This window comes from Sparus aurata, chromosome 11 (assembly GCF_900880675.1).
Source record: "Sparus aurata chromosome 11, fSpaAur1.1, whole genome shotgun sequence".
NCBI classification, from domain to species: Eukaryota; Metazoa; Chordata; class Actinopteri; order Spariformes; family Sparidae; genus Sparus; species Sparus aurata.
The window spans coordinates 22,038,816-22,059,828 of record NC_044197.1 but is presented as its reverse complement, the minus strand read 5'-3'; the positions used below and the strand labels follow the sequence as shown (position 1 = coordinate 22,059,828).

The window sequence follows — 21,013 nt, the reverse complement described above, 5'->3', positions numbered from 1 at the left end:
TGAAATATTGGATACAGAGTGAAAGCAGGAACTGCACAGATGGATGCATCATCACCGCCTGGCATTCTCCGATATCTTTTGTTCATCTCTGCACTAACTGCTGCCATTCTGCTTTATGGTTTCTGGCCCTGACCCACTTTCCTTAGTGGTGGGTGACGTCACTCGATGATATGTTTTCTTTTTCTTTTTTTTTTTCAAAGGGTGCATCCGTGCAGCAAAACAGAAATGCATCATCCAAATCCCAATATGTGTGTGTGTGTGTGTGTGTGTGTGTGTGTGTGTGTGTGTGTGTGTGTGTGTGTGTGTGTGTGTGTGTGTGTGTGTGTGTGTGTGTGTGCTTGTGTGTGTGTGTGCTTGTGTTTGTGTGCATTAGGCACGTTGTTACTGCAAGTGTTACAGTTGATAGCTCACAGTGCAGCCACCTGGACAGTATAGTCGAGGCCTAATTTTAGCATCCACAGGCACAAACGCAAACTGACACCGTCTCTTTGTCTTTCCTCTGCCACACTGACACAGGCTCTTTCACTGAAACACTCAGCGAGGCTGAAGGTGATGGCTGTCAATGGCCATTTCTGGAGGTTTTCTTATGCCGTGCCCCCTTAGCTTTTCTGTTCCTACTGCCAGGTATTAAGACAGGTATCAGGTATCTTTTCTCTTGGCCTCTTCTTTCAGATTGTTCGGCCATCTTTGGGTTAGAGGTAGGAAGGTGAGAGAAGTGCTGTCCTTAGACGAGCAAGGAAACTGTAGTTGGAAATGAATGGCTTTCTGCTTTCCTTTGCCAGTAGAGAGGTGTAGTGGGGGGCTCAAATGGTTTCCTGTGCACTTTCTTGCTTGTGTGACTTTCTATAAAACTGTGTTTGCAAATATAAGAGCTTTTGAAATCAGTTAAAATCTGTCTATATCTTAAGACACGTTGCTTCATATGTAATGGTTGATCATGAAAGTGCAGCAAAGTAGCTGCTGCATTGAAGAACATGGTTTTCCTCAACACATCCTGAGTAAATAAATACATCTGTCTCACCACTCCCCTCTCCTCAGCAAAACAACTCAGTTTTTAGATCAGATTTTCAGCTCCACACAGCTGTGCAGAACAGTGCATGAATAAAATGGAGGCTGCGTTCACATAGCGGCATGTCACACGTCTCCTGTTGGAGCATTTTTCCCCTCCAGGATCATTGCAACAGTGCGAGGTCATTGTTGTTCTATCTGCCGGTGTTGAGCAGCTTTTCCGTCCTCACCTGCGCACTCCGCCTATTCCTGCCTCCCAGGGCCCAGGAGGGTGAATGAGTCACTCCAACTAGAGAGCCTATTAAACCTCCTGTTTGCAATATGTCTGTTTATCTCTCTGTATGTCTACTATATGTCTGCCTGTCCCCTTGTCTATTAACCTTTTCTGTCTGTCAGCATGTTTTTTTTTTGTTTTTTTTTTTAGTCTGCACTTTTATATGACTACAAATCTTGGTCCTGTTCTGCTAATGTCATGTTACTCTTCTAACCTGAATACCTGCTTGTCAGTGGATCTTCATGCTTCTCCTCGTGCTTTGTCAGACTGACACAATACCCCAAACAACTTAACGAACCGTCCTCACCCTTTAACTCCATGCCGTTTTTCCACCTAGCATGCTCTAACATGCATACTGTACGCTATCATGTTTTTCTTCCGCTTTTATGGGGCATGCAGACCAAACTGAAGACGAGTATTCTCTTGGGTTTTGGGCTGAACGCACTGTTGGACAGAAAAATAAAGTCACCGGATTAGATTTAGAAAATGTGATTTCTAAGATGATCACTTATAATAAAAAAGCTACAAATGAGAGTTCAAGTAGTTGATTAAAAGCTGTCATATCTAAATTCGTATTGAAAAGCCATAGATATATATATATTTTTTTCATTTAAAAAAAACAAAACAAAAAAATCTGACTCTTCTGCATCTAGATCTCAATGGTGTATTATTGTCCTCTCTACTTACTATGCACAGCAGCACAGGTCTCCCATCCAGAGTCTGGAGTGGCCCGGCCTGGTCCGCTTTGCCCTGCTGTTGCTGGCAGCAAAGGCTGTGTGTGTGTTTTGTTGGTTGGTCTATAGAGCCTCCTCATCTCTTCCCCCTTTGGTGCAGCTTGTTAAACAGCTTCTGCTCTGCCTGTCTAGGAGTGGAGTTCTGCTTTAAGAGAAGTGTTTTAGTGGGTGTGTGCTGTAGCACATATGTGCAACAGTGTGTCACTTACATTTCTGTGCATATGTGTATGCGTGTATCCAGAGCATGGTGTCCCTTCCAGCTGAGTTCTCTAACTCTGTGGCTAACATAGCTGCGGCTAATGCTCCGGGAAGCAGAAGCAGACACAATCAAGGCCTAACGATCACAATCCCAATCACACAATAGGTGATTAAGACTCAGGCAAAACACTCAATGCTATGGTATGTTCAGGCAGCAGGCAAAACCGATTTGTTTCTCAAATCAGATCTGAAAGTGTCTGCACTTTTTTTGTAAGCAATCATATCTGATTTTTGTGAACAGCATCACCAACAAATCTGCATGGGTTGTTGAGGTGACAAAGCTGCTGTCATTCCAACATTTTGGCCTATTATTAATGTTTTTATATTTTTTGAGATAACTTTGGAATTCAAGAACCTTAAATGTCTCGGCCCTCCCTTCATGCTTAACTGACACTGTGCTTGCTTCAGTTTGAAAATACAGCAACAGTGAGTTTCACTGAGCAACATGCCGGTGTAAATCTACAATCTGCGGTATAATTGCTGTGTTTCAGGATGACTCTTTTTGCGGAAGGCTGTGTCTGGGCAACCTCCCTCTGTAGGTTCAAGGGTGGACCTCACAGTTATGATAATAATAATACACTGTGCGGTGCGCTGGGTGGTGTTCCTCCTGTTATGAGTTTGTTTTCCCTTCTTGGGACCCTTTCTAAAGTTAGCTTCCCACCTCTCCAAATTTATCCTGAACCCTAGATTTTGAAGTCTTTTCAGTGACCAGCTAAACAGTACCTTTGAAATAATTCACTATAAATCTATGTTAAATCCATTGGACACACTAGAAAAAGACATGGCTTTGATTTTTTTCTAAAGGTACTTTACAGTAAATGTCTAACTCTGGTCAGTGTCCTCTTGCTCTTTACATGTCATCCAGGGTTTTTTTTTTAGGTTTGGCAGTGTCCTGTCCTGTTTGGCTTCATGTCGTATGGCTTTTCCTAGAATTACATTACTGTGTCTTGAGAAGAGACCACTAATTACATTAGCACTTGTGCTAGCATCCCTCTGAACGGAAGCCATTAAGTCATTAAACAGTGTGTACTGCCTGCTCTGTTATTTCCCCCCCGTTGATTAACCCCTGCCATATGCATTCATGTATTCTTTCACGTCAACGTCATCCAATCAGATAGAGGCCCTGCTGTGATCTAAACATGAAGTACTAAGTAAGTTACTACATTATTATCAAATTTCGCTCGTCAGTTTGTGTGTGTGTTTGAACTGTTCGTGTGCACAAAGGTTAAAATATCCTCATCCAAAGGAAACAAATAAATAAAGTCAAGGAAACAAAGGTGAAGACATAAAAAAATAGATATAATAGATTTAGATCTCACATAATGCAGAATACAGACTTGTGTAGCCAGGGTAGGGCTGCCATGTTCACACTGACACATGCACAAAATACTCTTTCATTAGCACAGCTGTAAACCTGTCAGCTCTTGCTTGGGGGCAACACTGGATTCACACGAGAAGGAAAGAGACTTGAGGAGAAAAAAAAAGAGAGGCCAACGAGGGTTATTGATATGGAACGAGATTGCACCATAAATAAATGTTGAACTTGGATTAAATACAGCTTGTTAAAATGAAAGTGCAGTTTAAAAACGCACAACACTCAGAATCTTAAAGAAGTGTGTTTTGGTTTGTCTTGATGGTGCCACAAGTTAAAGAGAAGATGCTAGCATGGAGCAAGATGCTTTAAGAAGGTTGAAGAAAGGATGGAGTAGTGTTAAGGTGGATAATTATGTTCAACTCCAAATGTTGGCATTCATTCAACAGGTAGCATTACATTTGGCCAGAACAGAAAAAAAGATTTTGCTTTTGAATGACATCAAGCAGAAAATCTATAGAAAACATCAGAAATTAAGCATCAGTTCAGATAATTGACTCAGCAGAGATTCAAACAGAACCTATAGAAGCTGTTGCTGAAATGTTAAAACCTTATTGGCTTTGTAATACAGCTGTTGAGCATTTAAGCTTCCTCCATCTCTTAGGCTACAGGCTAAGAGCACACTGTGTCCTCATACTGAGGCCGCTGACAGATGCCATACCAAGATCTGAAAGAGGAAAACTGTCAAGCCCCAGAAAACAGAAGAAAGAAGCTAGACTGCTTTATGTGAAGCAGTTGAAATGTCCTTTGGATCTGTATACAGAATGACCAAACAACTCTTAAACACCAACACAAGCAGTATGATAGCTTCAGTAGTGTCCTACTGTTTTGTTCGTAGAAAGAAATCAAATTGTTTGGTAGTAATTGCTTTGCTCAAGCCCACAGCCGTCTCTAATTTCCAATTCCAATATATATTTTATAGATCTCCGCTTTTTCTTGTCCTTCTCTAAATGATGACTTTGGTAGCTTTATTCAAACAGGTGCTGCTTCTTAACACCTGATCTACTAGTGTCCATGAATATTCATCAAGCTCAGTTTCTTGACGTGTGTGCATGTCTCTGCATATGCCCTTAACATGTGTGCCTGCCTTTCTGTATACAAGGACAAGCCTTTATGTTTGTGAATGTGCCACTGTTCTGTGCATATGCAGTGCTTTTCTTTCGCACGGGGACATTTATTTGAGCTTCGGCAGTGGTCATTCATCCTTCTCATAGCCAATGGGCCTTTCCTTGATCGATCCTGATCCTGTTTTGGCTGCAGCCATTCTGATGCAAAGATTAGTGCAGTAAAGAAATGATACGAAATGTAAGAAATGATGACATATGTCTTTACTTCATGAGCGGCCTCCTCACTGGTGTTGAATTTGAATACCAGATGAATATCAAGAACAGGATCATGATACCTTGCCTGTGTGTTTGTGTGTGTGCGTTTTCACGTGTGCAGTTTAGCGAGAGGTAGCATCAGGTTCCTGCCTTAAGCTCAGTGTGAATGTGCATGTGGTATGAGAAAGAGATCGGTTGGTCACAAGATGATGTGATGAGTTCACAAACAGACAAAGACGAAGAAGAATGAGATTCTTGTCAGAAAAAACATGGAGGGAGACAACTGGGCTTTCATCCTGGGTAAGGGCAAGCCAGGAGTTTTTGAGATGTGTTTGTTTGGCATAATTGTATAGTTGAATGAGTGAAATGAAACTTACTTAAAGTGACTTAGAGCTTGAGGGATTGTGATTGAACTTCCTACTTTTGTGTAAACAATTTCTTGCAAACTTCTGTTGGTAATTCAGTCCAGATGACATCCTGATTGAGCTTGAGTTGCCAGAACACACAAAACGTTTCTGCAAATCCGTGGCAAAAGCTTCATTTCAGTTTGTTGACTGAAGAAAATGGAGGGCAAAATAAGGCTGAAATATTGGATCATTGCATCTAGTTTTTTTAGAGGTTGTAGTATTCCATGTGCTAACTTCTTCTTTTTTTGTATGCTGCTTTTGTCCTGCACTTGCACACAGCTGGGGTTAGACGTGTACACTGTCGCTTTCTTTACCAGTGTTTGTATCAAGGTCCTGAGTTTGCATTTAAACATCAAGTTACCAAAGGTTCTGTCAAGGCCAAAACGTACTCTAACACTTGTTGCTTTGACAATACAGCAATCATTACCACCACCACAGAGGTTATGTTTTCACCCATGTCTGCGTTTGTATTTTGGTTGGGTTGTCGGCAGGATTACACAAAAACTACTGACTATGTTTTCCAACTTAGTCAAGGGATTCAACCTGGATCTCATATGCTTTGTGTCGCATTGTGAATTGTGACAAAATAATTTTGTATATTATCAACTCTTCCCGCTCTCTAAGCTATTCTTGGGAAATCCTTGGCGCATTGATTTGCACGGCGCTAATGAGTTTTCCATTCCAAGATGATGCTTTGGGAGTTGTATGGCTGTCTGTCCATCTGCGATGACCATGAACACACTTTTAGTTATAAAAGACAGCCTTTGCCTTCACAGTGACGCAGCAAGTCACTCAATAATACATAAAAACGTCACCTTTAATCTCCAGGTTGACGGATGCAGGACAGCTGACGCCGCCTACCCTTTGACCCACCCACAGACAGCACCTTTTAGTCATGCCTTGGGTGTCTCTTCACACAGTAATTCACTCTTTTCCTACTTTTTTTTTTTTCTCCTCAGGATTGAAAAAACGTACCAGGAAGGCCTTTGGGATACGGAAGAAAGAAAAGGACAATGACTCCACGTAAGTCTTGATCTGTCTTCTTGGTGTACTTTGTGAACACAAGGCATGAATGCATGAGGCATGTCAGTTGTTGGTTCCTGCAGTGGAGCAGAGATCTGGGTGAAACCTCTGAATTATGAGTTATTTTAAGAAAACACTGATACATGGTTGCAGGTCGTGCATATTATGGCAGAATGAAAGGATTAGAATAAGTCAGAACAATTACAGGATTAGTATTGAGTACAGGTCTTGTCAAATAAATGTAAGACTGCTGCTTCCCTTATGATTCACAGCTGAGGAGTCAATTCTGAGCCACAGTGATATATTGTGAATTGTATTGTACCAATAAATCTGTCTGAACAAATTCTTTATGACAAGCTATTATGGATTTACAAAAACAATGGGCATACTTAAATAACCAGTGCTTGTTTGCATACAGCTGAAATAATAAATTCTAAATAGACCAGTTAGCTTGCTTATGAAATATTTGTTCGGGATCTTTTCAAAGCATGATAGTTCTCCAGCCAATCTGTAGCTGTGCATGAGACATGTAGACTTGGTATGAATTGATTCTGTGCCGTGGTGTCTGTGAGAGTCTGATATTTGAGTGAATAAGTGTTGTGGGTATGGTGGTGTGAAAAGCGTTTCTTTGAACACTCCAATTAAATGTTTCAGCTCTGCTAAATAGCAAAGCAATTAGTATCAAAGTGAAGAGCTCACATGTTGCGTGACTTTCGGGCTCTTCTTTCTTTCCTCCTCTTTCTTTTTTTTTCACAGGGGGTCCCCAGACAGAGACGGGGGTGTAAGTAACAGAAAATATTTATTATATGTCAACCACCACAGTCATTTATAAATTACTATTCACTCTGTAAGTCTTGATTTTGAGCTATAATATCTACTATCTGTGTTCTTTTTACTTGCCAGGAACCCCAAGAGGTTGAATCGGTACTGAACCGTAGACTGTAGATCTTTGGGTAGACTAACCTCTAGAGTATTTAGTTTAGAGCTTAGAGGTTAGACTGGTAATAGACCTCACATTGTGTTTGTCCACTCATCAGTCAACTGCCAGTGTTGCTGATTCAGCTATCTTTTCATTAGCAGGCTCTCTGAGGAGGCTTGAAGTCTCCAAAAAGGGCAACAGAATATCCCATTAAGTCCTCTGGGGTAGCTTGAACAGACTTAAATCTTGAAAATATTATGCAGTGCTGTTACATCATATTGGATGATAACAAAATCATCATCAGTTCTTTGGCGACCAAACATTCAATTTAGTTTCAAGAAAACACACTTGAAATTCCCAATATTACATTATTTTGACCAGGAGTTGCACGCTTGAAAGAGGACAGAACCATGGAACAGATTAGTGCCTGTAAGAGGAAAATAGGAAATTATGGGACAGTTTAATGTGACATGACATCAGGAATACACAGGATAACTGTTTATAGAGTAGAATTGGCAGCAGCATAGTTTAACTGATCAGTAGCTAACATAGAAACACGTTCAGTGGTAGCACTGTAGTGCAGAATATACTGTACCGTCACCGTCTGGTGGGATTTTAATCAAAACATTTCTCTGTTCTCAGTCTCAGAAGAAGACCAACGGGGCCCCTAATGGCTTCTACGGGGATATCGACTGGGACAGATATGTAAGTACATGATTTACTGTAGGATTATGTTTACAGTTCTTACTGATTTCAAACAGTGTTTGATCCTCACCAGCTCACTGCTGCTTTGTTTTTCAGTTGCTTCAAATGAGCTTAGTATTGATCCGTGTTATTGTAAAATCAATGTGCTATTGACAAATCTGCCATGTGACACGTTAGAAATGGTCACCCATAGTATATCAAGTTGATGGTTTTAATCGTTATCATTTTCAACAATATTGTGTTCAAATTTAACATCCAGATTATGACTTTGTCAATATGTGTTTAGTCATGTTTCATTAAGCAGAGAACCTTGCATTTGGTGTGAGCAGCTTTGTGTAATTAATTGTCTTAATATATGTCAATGGGAACCCAAACTGTGGCCGATATAAACCAACGGTACTCTATGAACCAACTGCTGTTTCTCTGCAAGCATTTTATTCACATACAATGATCACATACAAACCCTCAATTATTCGTCTGTTAACAAACATTGAAATGCATTAAAAACCATTTATTAAGCAATTTTAAAGGTTTATAAACATCAGTTGTAACTTTATGATAGCCATCTAAATAATGCTTATATATGAACTGCACATCATTTATCAACCATTTACAAAGGTTATTAACTTAAGTGTGATTGAACTATTATTTCACTATCAATTAACGATCACTGTTATAAAGTTATCAAAGATGGTTTATACTGAGTCACTCTTATTTGTTTCAGAACTCCCCTGAGGTGGATGACGAGGGCTACAGCATCAGACCTGATGAGGAGTCTGAAGAGGGAGATATCCTCAGAACTACTACATTTATTATTATTTTATTTTAAACTGGTGCACACTGATAGGAGATTGGTTTGTGTAGTAAATACCATTCACATTGAAATCTACTTCATCCCCTCTCAAATTATGCAGAGGCTGCCGAGGAAGCCAATCGTTATAATAAAATATCTCGATCCACGACCAGACAAAATGATTATAAACATTGATGATAAAGTTTGTTAGCTGCTGAACAAAGTGTAAAAACACCCAATTAACAAAGATATAAATAAAGATAGTAAGGTGAGGCGCATAACGCAGCTCCAGAAGAATGAGTCATTGATGCAGCAGATGTGAAAACAGGAAGTTCAAAAGAAGTGGAAACCGTTGAAATATTACTCTGATCAACATACTGATTCCCCAAACTGTCAGTTCATACTGAGCAAAGACGGTTCTCCCTCTCCCTCTCCCTCCCTGAGTGTTTAAAGGCAGTCAACAAGTTAAAAGAGTAGTTTCTTGTTGAGGAGTTGAGTAAGGCTACCCGGTTCAATCACATGCTCGCCTTTATGATATCATGCAAGTCAAATGTCAAATATATCCTGGACTGAGATTTGCTTTCCTTGACATATCATACTATTGCCGCCTACCACCAAAAAGACCCACTTTTTCTCCTCTGATGAGTCGGAAGAAGACGAGGACCACAGAAAAAAATTCAAAATTAAGATCAAGCCGCTGCCAGCCGATTGTGTAGTGACAGCGCCATCAGTCGACGAGCTCAAAGCCTCCATAGGCAACATAGCCCTTTCCCCATCTCCTATGGTGAGTGGCCCTGACATCACTGCTGGCTTTCATTAACAGACGGCTGAATTTTGGTGTTTAGATTGTGTTTGTTGTCTTTCTCCCAATGTTTTGTTTTACCTAACGATAGGATGGGTCACAGCTTCACTTGGGTCTGAACCCACGTCTGAAATCACGATCCATGTCCCTGTAACGATTGAGGTCAGGTTTATATGATAGCTTGAATTCCATATATTTAATACTCGGTCAGTGCTGTCTGTGACATCAGTGACGTCAGTGTTCTCCTGTTGAGGCAGGTGTCGTTTTCATGTGGGACAGATGTCCCCACAAAACAGAACCCATCTGATGACTACCAACATACCGCCGCCAAATAGCAGGGTGTGAAGCACTTGGCTGAAGTGATGCAGCTCAGCTGAGTCCAAAATTCATGCACATGTTACCTTTAAACAGCCTGTAATTAGCCTTCTCCCCATAATTCCTGTGTTCTTCAGTGAGGACAGTTAGCTTGAGTGTCAGCCTTGAATAATTCAGGTAGGAAAGTGGGCACAATGAACCTGTTGGTCGGTCTGCTGTGCAGTGAGATTGCATGTGGTCATTGGAGCTTCTGAACTCAATAATTTAATCCGTGTGTTCACCCGCTGGCTCTGTTAACCTGATCGGGTGTGAAGGTCTTTCCATGGCTGATCATGGCTGTGTGCACGTGCGAATTACATGGGAGACATTGGTTGTTGTTGCCATATTGAGGCTTTTTTCCTCATAGATATGGCGCTGAAGTGACAAGTGGATCAACAAAACAACTGCTGACAAGGATTTTGTTATATTTATTGAGGAAATAATGACCTAGTTGTAGACCTTTTTACATTTCTAGCCCCTTAAATTTGAGAATTTGCTGCTTTTCTTCTTTTTGTTTAATTAGTGAATTTGCTATCTTATAGTTTTGGATTAAAGTGCTTGTTTTTTCCCAAAAAACTTTGAAGATATCGTCTTTGCAGCACTCAGAATACGACAGATTTGGTTATGGAACTACTACGCATTCTAGTGTTATAGTTGAATCTAATAAGTGTATGTGTGAATGTAACTTAAGATGGCTTATAGACATGCCCTTCTTAGAAAGTTTTGTTTTCTCTAACATTCTTAAAATTCATGTAATGCTGTCAAGTCACCTGAATGTTACAAAAGATTGTGACATTGGAATCACTGGCCTGTAGTTGTGATTATGAAACTGCCACCTTCACCTCCCCACCAGTTCAAATTAGCATCATGTTTGCTTGTGCAGAGCTTTTCTGCTCACACATAAATTACATGAGTCACACAGTCACTCCCAGTCCCTGGCAACTCTGGGTAACCTTGGCTGTGGACTGACAATAAAACGGTCTGATGAAAAGAGGAAGAGGGGCCAAGTGTTAACAGGGCTTCAGGAACAAACACTGCTTCTTTCCTCTTTTTTTCTAGATTTGTGCTTTTCCTTGAACCAGTCCTGTAAAACTCGACAGACTGAAACACGTATGATTCGCTCCTATTTTCAAAAGCAAGACACATACTTGACAGTAGCCCCCAGTCATGTGTACAACATTGAGATTCCCTCCGTGATATTCTAATGTATGGACATTGGTTTTCTGCATGTAAATATGACAACCTCTTACCACGGCTGTGAAAAGCCTTACACACAAACAAAGCATTATACATTCCCTGATGCGGAGTGCTGTATTTAGCAGACAGCCTGAGCTTTACTTCTGCGGTAATATCAGGCATATTCTGCATGAATTATTCATATGTACACAAGTTTGTGAGGGGGACATGATGATTTGAGTTAACGGCTTGTTTCACATAAGATCTAAAACAGGATTCAACAATCACATGATGTTAGGAGGAGTAGTGGGTAATATGTGTGGATGGAGGGATGAAGAACTGTCTGAATGCAGTGAGGAATCATACTACTTCTGGTTCACCCATCTGTATTAATGATTGTAGCTGATGTAGATGACTGCCGACATCAGACACAGATGCTTTGCCTTGTTTTGAGTTGCCAGTATTGATATGCTTCCCCCTCTAGTCTCCTAACTTTTCCCCAACCCTCTTCTTTTTATCTGTCTTTTATCTCTCGCTTCTTTCCTGCCGCTAATGATGCTAACTTCTGTAGAGGAGTCCGGTAAGCCTTTGCTTTGCATGCTGTTGTGTTGAGATGTATTTTTTATTCTTGACTGTTACAGTAATACTTTAATCCATCTTAATACTTAATGGTTTGCCTATAAATGTTTTTTTCATATATATATATATATATATATATATATATATATAAGATCTGCTCTTTGTTGCTGAAAATAAGTTAACTGCAAATGAACAAATATATCAAGGTTTTATTGGCTGCATTTATAGGGAAAATGGACAGCTATTTTTGTTATCGTGTGTGTGTGTGTGTGTTTCATGGTGGTGTTACTGTTTGTGCACGTGTGTTACCACTCAGCATTTTTATGGCACACGTGAAATTGTTTGCATAGCTGCCTTGAGTTCAACTGTGCTGTCCTTTAAGGTTTTTTTTGCTGACTAAGACATCTTTAATCTGATTTTAATTGGTTCTTGAGTTTTCATCCTCTAGTTCTCAGACCAAATAACAAGACTACAAGCAATAGAGGAGGCAGGGTAAAGATTGGGGATGGAGTTAAAATACTAGAAATAAATAAAGCTCACATTTTATTCCTCTTTCATCCTATTGTCAACAATGTTTTTTATCAGAAATGTCTAATTTTGAAGAATAATTTTTATGGTGAATTCTTCATATTTCATATTGTGTGACATTAGTGTGGTCAGTCACCATGCAGTCTGATCTACACAGAGTTCCCTGAGGCAGTCACTTTACAGCCCAGCTGAAAGATATTAAATGTGTCTTCACTCTTGCACTAAAAGAAAAGATGCAGTATTGAATTTCAAAAATGGGACAAAAGCGCTCTCATGACTTCAAATTCATCCCACAATTGTTTGGAGCGGTCCGTTTTTAACGTTGGCATGTCTGTACACAACTACTTGTGTGGTAAAGGTCATTGTTAATCCCTGACAGAGGCTAAAAGGTCACAGATTGCAACACTTCCTGTTGGTCTTCCTGTTTACATACTGCAGGGAGTCGGTGATTGGTTATGGCAAACAGTGTTGCGCTGTGTCCTGCCACAATCTTGCCAATGAAATGAATCCCTTCCATCAGCATGTCCCGCCCCCTTGTTGCATCACTTTAATCACTCACGGCTCACTGCACAACTGGAACAAGCACAAGAGTGAGGGATGGAGGGGAGAGAGGGTTGGTGCAAGGTAGACGTGACGCAGGCAGATGGAGAGATTTCAGCAGAAGTGAAAGAGACCAAGGGGGCGGATGGGAGACTATGAGGGGAAATGAAAGGAGAAGGATTAGAGGGCAAAAAATGACATGGTTTGTCCCAAAAAGATTATCAAATAAAGGGAAGGGGATGGAGATGGCGCAAGATAAAAATGAGGTGATGTAGGCAACACCACAAAATATTTTGTATGGTTTCCAGCCACAGCAAGTTCACAAATACAGTGCCTGTAAAAAGTATTAACCCCCTGGATGTCTCCCCCTTTTGTTGTTTTTTTTATAAATCATAATGATCAACCCCTCTAAGTCAGCATTTTGTAGATGCACCACTGTCCTCAATCAGGGCACTGAGTCTGTGTGGACAGGTCTCAGTCAGGCTTACACATCTGGACACTGCAATTTTACTCAATTTTTCTTTGTAAAACAGCTCAAGCTTTGTCAGGTTGCACGGGGATCAGGCACGAAACAGCCCTCTCAAGTCCAGACATAAATTCTGAATTGGATTGAGGTCTGGGCTTTGAGTCGGCCACTCCAGAACATTCCCCTTTTTGTCTTTAAACCATTTCTGTGTAGCTTTCGCCATTTCCTTTGGGTCATTGTCTTGCTTGATTAAAACTTCTCCAAAGTCGTAGTTCTCTTGCAGACTGAATCAGGCTGTCCTCTAGGATTTCCCTATATTTTGCTACATTCATTTTACCTTCTACCTTTACAAGCCCTTCAGGGCCTGCTGCCGAGAAGCATCTCCACAGCATGATGCTGCCACACCATGCTTCATGGTGGGGATGGTGTGTTTGTAGTGATGTGCAGTGCTTGGTGTCCACCAAACACAGCATCTGGTCTGATGGCCAAAAAGCTCCATTTTGGTCTCATCAGACCAAATAACCTTCTTCCAGTTGACCTTGGGGTCCACAACATGCCTTTGGGTGAACTCTAGTGAAGATTTAATGAGCTTTCTTCAACAATGGCTTTCTCTTTGCCACTCTCACATAAAGCTTTGACTGGTGGAGTACCCAGGCAACAGTTGTTGTATGCAGTCTCCCCCAGCTCAGCTGCTGAAGCTTTTAACTCCTTCAGAGTAGGTGTTACGGCTTCCTCCGATAACTTAAAAGAAGAGGAAGCAACATACAAAGAAATGCCACACTTAATGTCCACAAGGAAGCCAGATTTATTAATTCTCTTTGAGAGAAAGAAACAAAAACCAGGAGCAAACCAGACCAGCCGCGCAGTGGGCCATCGCTCCTGCACCTTACCCCTAAACTACCTAAATAGTCGCTAAACCTAAAACAAAGGACGAACACAGAGCTGCCGGTGATCTCCCGCCAGGAGAACAGTATACACAAAGATAATCAACCCCCAGCACCCGAGGCGCATGGGGGGAAGAACTTCCTTAACCTGGCTCGAACCATTCGGACAGGAGGAGAAGAGAGGAGGAGAGCCTCCGCCGTTGTGCTGCTGCCGCCTGTGTGTGATCCGTCCCCCGTGTTGCTGCACTCTCGCCCTTATAATACCTCCGCCCACTCCAGAGCCCCGATTCGCCTCAGGTGCGCTCAGCTAACGGGGGAGGAGCGCTACCTGCAAGAGAAAGAGACACAGAGAGGCGTAGTAGGCGTAGCTGTCTTTGTGGCCTCCCTCACTTGTCACGATCTTGCACAGTCACTCATTTTTTGAGGACAACCTGCTCTGGGCAGATTTTGTGGCATACTCCTTCCATTGATGATGGATTTTACTGAACTCGGCGACTGTTCATTATCCCAGGTGATCTACATTTCACAAATTGTGAGACTACTAGCACCATCAGTCTGGACCTTTGGTTTAGGTCAGTCACTTTAAAGGGGATAAATATTGATGCAATCACTTACTTTACATCGTATAGTTTTGATTAATTGACATTACTTTGAAGGAATTTACTTTGAAGTTTTCACTTTGACAAAGTTTTTTGTACATTTTTGTCAAGAAAGCCAAATTGTATAAACCATGATTCCCTTCATAAAAGCAATGAAAGGGGAAATCATCGAAGGGGATTAATACTTTTTCGCGGCACTGTAGTATTAGAGGATTCAGGAATTGCCACACCTTGCTTTTTCTCACCATCAACAAGAGATAACACAGACCAAGGGTCAGTTTGTATAGGTCATATTCAGCTGTCTCCTAATTATGACATTGCTTATCACTAGGAGTTTTTCCATTTATGCTCAAAAAACCTCAAGGCTGCACAAGCTATTTTTCATATTATTTAATACACATGAACATCAAACACATCTCCATGGACATGTTATCATCCTCCTCCCCAGATCTGACCAGCCAGGTCAACATCCTTCTTCTCCTGACGTACATCTATGTCTGCTTTACTGATTTGTCACTCTCTGACCAGGTGTCTCTTCTCTCTTCCTTTTTGCTGGTCACAGAGACGTAGCCCGGTAAGTGTCCTTTTCTTCCGTCTCCTGGGGTCGGGGCTGAAATTATGTCACTGCTTCTTGCCCTCTTTTACTCGTCACCTTGTCCATGGAGTTGGTTGAATAAGACATAAAATACGTAGGTGGGTTCAGTGGCTGAGGTGAGGGGTCAAAAGTGTTAGCTGATTTGTCTTGACGTTCATATTTAAGCATAACAATGAAATGATACTTGTAAGAGTACATATTTATTCCAGAATCTAAAGATCACTGGTGTTCTTGTTTTTCATCTTGAATGGCTTCATGTCTCCGTAGGGAGAGTAAATTTGCACTTTTGACAGCTGGACCCTTTGATGTCTGACTTCAGTCACTCCCCATCGTTGTGTCGTGTCTCATCTCATCTGCTCCAGTCTCCCCCCCTCCCCTCCCTCTCTCTCCTTATCATCTCCCTGCCTTTCTTGGTATTTCTTGGTCTCCCTCTCACGGTGAAGTCACACATATGCTCGCAATCACCCGGTTGTTTAAGAACGCAGCAGGAGAAGCAATATTCTTGTGCTGTTGCCTCTTCAACGACAAAACTAATTTCTTTTTTAACTTTCCTCCCTCCAACTTTCTCACCCTCACACCTTCTCTGGTACAAGGCTTCTTAGCTTTTTAAGACTTCAAAAGCATACTTTGAAGTCTTTTTACAACATTTCCACTGCACGGCAGCAGCAGTTCACCAAGTTGTCGTTTTCAAACCCAATACTAACAATGTTATTGTTATTGAATTTTCCAGTTATTAATAGGAGTAACTCGACTTCGCTTAATTGTAACTGTATCACTAGTGGCACATACGCAGCTTCTGAAGATTAATTACTTTCCTTGCCATATTTTAGTGAATGCTCATCGTTCAATGAATCGCTTAGAAAGCATAATTCATTTACACTACAGATTAAATTAAATTAAAATGATTCAAAGTTACCATTCTCAAGCCGGTCAGCAACAGACTATCCAATGTTATGCCTCAAGGATTTGCAGTTAGTGATAACATGTTCTATTCTTACACAAGAAAGACTTTCAACCACTCTGCCACTAAAATGCAGCCGTATACAGGTAAAGGTCCCAAAATGTAACATAAAGTGAGAATAATTGTCTTTTTTTTAGTTATAAAGCTATATAAATACTGTGAAAGTATCAAAATGCTTAATCAACATAGATATACACAGCAGCCAGTATTCAGAACATGTGTCTTTTAAGGAGCACTATGTAGTTTTGGAGAAGAAAATGCAAACTCATAAATCTAATATTTACAATATTAATGAGATGATAAAGCAAACATTTTTTTTTTCCATTATTAATTAAACTAGCAGAGGACAATGAGGTCCCAGAACACTTTTTGAAGCTATAAAGGTGGCAGGGTCCACCACATATAAACAAAGTAAAACAGTATGAAACTATGTTGTCCTTTAAGGTAGGTTTGTTTATTTAGTTTATTCAGTCATGAAAACAAACAGAGTTTGTTTATTTACTTTATTTGGGCATAAAATTTGCAATGATCAGCATCAGAAGAATAATGCGTTTTGGAACACTAAAGCCATACCCTAACCCAACATAAAAGTATAAACCTGACAAGATTCTTATTCAGCAGATGGAAAGAAAAAACGTATCTTAAAGTGCAAAGTAACAACTTCAGAAAGTTTGGGGTTGGCCTAGTAGCATCAACAGCTCTCAGGTCTCATCAGATTAAGTCAACCTGAGAATGAAGTTTAGCATCTGACCATCACTATTGTACAGTTATACATGTATTCTTGCCATTTTCAAAGATAAGGTGGATTATTTGCACTGCCATGCATTGGTACCGCTAAGTTTTTCAGTGTACTTGCTGTTGTTGTACATAGAGTGTGCTCTGTAGGATGGTAGCATAGTTGTGAACTATTTGAACTGATGTTACATTGTACTGGTTATTGTCTGTTTAGTGATGGTATTTTTGAGTTTAATGTCGCTGGAAGTTTTTTTATATTTTACTGGGTCTTTTTTTGTTACAGGGTTTGAAAAGGAACACATCCAGTAAGTATCAGGCTCACCGCAGCTCAGGACAGGTTCAAATATTAATGGTTGGCGAATTTCAGAGAATGAGCTGCGAGATTCATATATGGTATTTTAATTATGGGTCCAGGTGAGGAGATTGCCAGACCAAGGCGTGTCATCCCTACTCTACCCACTGTCGCCCCCACTCCAGCTCCAGCACCACAACCTCCCAGGTATGTGCTCCACTCTTCCCTGACAACGTGCAGGACAATCCAGTGCCACTAAATCTAAATGTGCTGCAGTATACAGTATGTATTATACTGTATGCTGTAGTCACTGCCTACCATTGAGCCATCATCAGGCCTTTTGGGGAGTTTGGCCAGTCCAACCAACCTCGATACACTCTGTCTTGGTCAGATGAACTGAGAATTGAATCATATCAATCAGTGGACAAACACATTTTTGAGCCTCTTGGTTAATGAAACAATTACATTTTTCTATAATCTGCATTACTTTATATTTTGTGTTGATTCTTACTTAGATTTCACCAGAATCCAATGTCATCTTGTTTGTTGTCAGACTGAAACTGTTTCTGCATCTGACTCGAGGCATTCTGACATCTGCTGCAGCATCTAGCTTGATTTCATTGAGCAGGAATCCTTAGAGAATGTTACTTTAGTAAACTTATCCAGATAATATTTTTAATATAACCGAAGGCTGTATTTGAGACGCACCATATGTTGGCTGATAAACACGACAAAATATATTTCTCAACCGTTGCCCTTTCAGTTGTTTATTTTGATATCAGTCATTGATATGAAGAGCCTGTCAGTCCTATGCATTGGTTGTTTTTATCTCATTCTCTGTCACCTTGGCAATTTACAGCTAATAATTACAACAATGCAGCTACATGTAGGCACACAGCCATCCATAGAATTCATGAAAACAAAGATGGAATTAGTCGGAAAAACATGTATATTGTTTAAGATACATCTGCAAGTGTTGGCTTTTTCTGATTCTCCAGTACCATTTGATAGCTTTATCCATTTATATGTACAGTGTAGGCGTTTCCTTAAACGACTCTCTATAACTGGTGTGTGATGCAACTTCTTTCATTTTGTCCTTTGTCTGTTTCAACAGTCCACAAACCCCTGTCTCTGAAGACACCACAGCCTTATTTGGGCCTCCTCTGGACACAGCCTTTGGAGAACCGAAAAATGAAGGTAACCGTCCGTCTTTGTCTCTTCATGTCCTTGTGTCGGTTGTTGTTTTTTGTTTAAAAGTGATAGCGACACATTGAAAAAAGGGTTTCTTAACACACATTTATTGTCTCTTTAAGGCTGCCAGCAAAGCCCTGCTTGGCTGTCATAGCAGATACTCTTTCTTTCTCTCTCCCCCCCTCACCTATTTCTCTAACATCATTGTTCTTCCCTCGGGCTCTCTGTGCAGTAGTGGATTCACTCCATCTGTCTTTGCTAAGGTCAAAGTTGAAATTGGGTCTGGGAGGTCACTTTCATGTACACAGTGCAGCTCGTTGCTATTCAGATTCGGCTGTCACCCACTTTCATCCAATCCAGTAGGATTTAGCAGTGCAGGCTGGGGGAGAATTCGTAGCTGTTATGCAACAGCCATGTCAGGCATAACTAACATCAACTCGCGCAAATTCCCTGCAGAGAAATAAAACAGCTTTGTATATGTGACACCAGTATCTCTTACTTTGTTACCAATTATATTTTCATCTTCACAAGATGCTGAATTTGTGTTTAAAGATTTATGGTTTATTAGCAAGATTTTAAGTAGTTGCCTACAACAACTGCAATAATTCTGATTGAGAGAGGGGCTGATTAAATTTAATGGTAATTTTGGAGAATGTAGTTTTAGCGGGTTATTTCGCCTACCGTCATGGATTTAAATGGGGTGGATAAAATTATAGAAAATTCAATTTAACAGTTACCATACAGATGAATAAACACCTCTCTGAAACATCATAACCTTCATTAAAATAAGGATTTATTGTGGGAATGCTATATTAGACAGCTCTGGTTTAGCTAGGTGTAACTCTCAAGAGAATGTATACAATGTGAATTCATTGGAAATTTGTTCGAGAGAATTTTAAAAATAAAGACATTTTGATGATGTTTTTAATAAATCCAATGAATAAAATTCCTGAAAATTTAAAGTACTTCATCACATTAATGCAAATATCTAAATCCAATATTTCATATATTGATAAAGCCATCTTGCACCACGGCTCGGCTAATATAACTAGAAATGTTACAGAAAGAAAGTGAACAGTATAAGAACATCTATTCAAGATAATTCAACTCTCATATATTTCAGATTGCCTAATGATAATAATGATTGGGGTTTTTTGTATAGTCAGGTTAATAGTAAAGGTAAATGTTGAATTCATAATAGGATAATGCTGTTATTCTATGGCAAATGTGGTCACAAGTCACAGTCAACAGATTTGATGTCGTTTGTGGTTCTGTCTTGTGCTAAAATGATTTTTATTCTGCTTCTAGAAATCAGTTTGAGTGAAGAGGGCTGTAGTCATGTCTTCAGATGTCTGCGTTTTGTGCTAAATCATGCATTCCTTTATTATAGTGGCAGTGAAATTTAGTTGGCATCAAAAGACATTCTAGGTGCTTTTGTGGTCCAACACCTCCCGACTGCAGTCGGCCACTGAGGCCAGAAATCAGTTTTCTTGAATGAAAGATTTTTTTGACATGCTGATCTGTGCTGTTTACCCTCTGACACCATTTGCTGTTTTGAGCCACAAAGAATTACAAACCCTTCAATGTTTTGGTAGTATTCCCCTTACTTGGCCTTCTCTGTACCTTCTGAACTTAGTGGTTCTGTCCGAGTCCGATGCGTGGGGCGCTCCTCTGTCAGAGCCCGAATCCTCTTTGACAAGATCCTTCCCCACAGGAAGTAAGTTTAATCGTTCTATGCATATTGTGCAGCATATCCTCTACGCCCTGGAATGGCTGCACATCTCCATTGACAGCTCACCTCATGAACCCCTTCATCCCCTCATGCGACTAACAAACAGACCCCATCAAACAATTGTGTGGTGATAACACTCAGCTGTAAACTTTTTCATTTCATCTCCCTTTTCACCACCAAATGATTCATCATTGGATGTTTTTTTATTACATGGGAGAGTTCAGTGCCTGTCTGCCATACTGCACCAGCCGCCCCCCCATGCTGTCTCCTCCTTGCATTTGGCATGATGGTGTCATGGCGTAATTTACTGTGCTGCATGGTTGATGATTTGTTGGATGATTCGTTGTTCTCAAGTGCTTTTGGTTGCTTGGCAGGAGGTATAATACCTGTCCTGTATGGGTCCAAACTTTCAAAGCATTTTTATTTTTGCAATAATGTATGTGTGAAAGGCTCATCTATGAAACAATACTCAGTTTGTGCCAAAGTCAGCCCAACATAATTTGCGGTGACAGGAGTAGCGCAAACATAAACAATCATTAAGGGCTTTAAGGGTAGTTTCCTGAAGGTACTCACAAGTTTCTTTGGGTTGATACTGGGAAAACGATTATGGATGATTCTTCCAGTGCTCTTCGGAACTAGCGTGAGTAACATGCTATCATAATAACTGACACACTTGCAGCACTTCCAAGGCCTTAGAAGCTTTAGCTAACTGTGCTCAGCAATAATAAGTGTTGTTACTACTACTAACACGATAAATATGCTAA

At 40.4% G+C, this 21,013-nt stretch overlaps 1 protein-coding gene across 15 annotated transcripts in view; it reads left to right on the top strand.

Moving 5' to 3' along the window:
• Positions 1-21,013, top strand: part of sgip1a (SH3GL interacting endocytic adaptor 1a) — a 79,351-nt gene that overhangs the window by 39,858 nt on the left and 18,480 nt on the right. For 7 of the 15 annotated variants that reach the window (XM_030434554.1, XM_030434556.1, XM_030434564.1 and 4 more), the window contains 12 exons: positions 6,335-6,398; positions 7,155-7,179; positions 7,302-7,322; positions 7,960-8,022; positions 8,747-8,810; positions 9,415-9,599; positions 11,719-11,727; positions 15,306-15,317; positions 17,318-17,339; positions 17,443-17,533; positions 18,441-18,523; positions 20,154-20,234. In XM_030434554.1, coding sequence (XP_030290414.1) covers positions 6,335-6,398; positions 7,155-7,179; positions 7,302-7,322; positions 7,960-8,022; positions 8,747-8,810; positions 9,415-9,599; positions 11,719-11,727; positions 15,306-15,317; positions 17,318-17,339; positions 17,443-17,533; positions 18,441-18,523; positions 20,154-20,234 — 720 coding nt within the window. The remainder of the gene's footprint in view (positions 1-6,334; positions 6,399-7,154; positions 7,180-7,301; positions 7,323-7,959; positions 8,023-8,746; positions 8,811-9,414; positions 9,600-11,718; positions 11,728-15,305; positions 15,318-17,317; positions 17,340-17,442; positions 17,534-18,440; positions 18,524-20,153; positions 20,235-21,013) is intronic. The other 8 variants (XM_030434559.1, XM_030434568.1, XM_030434555.1 and 5 more) reach the window with 7 other exon arrangements.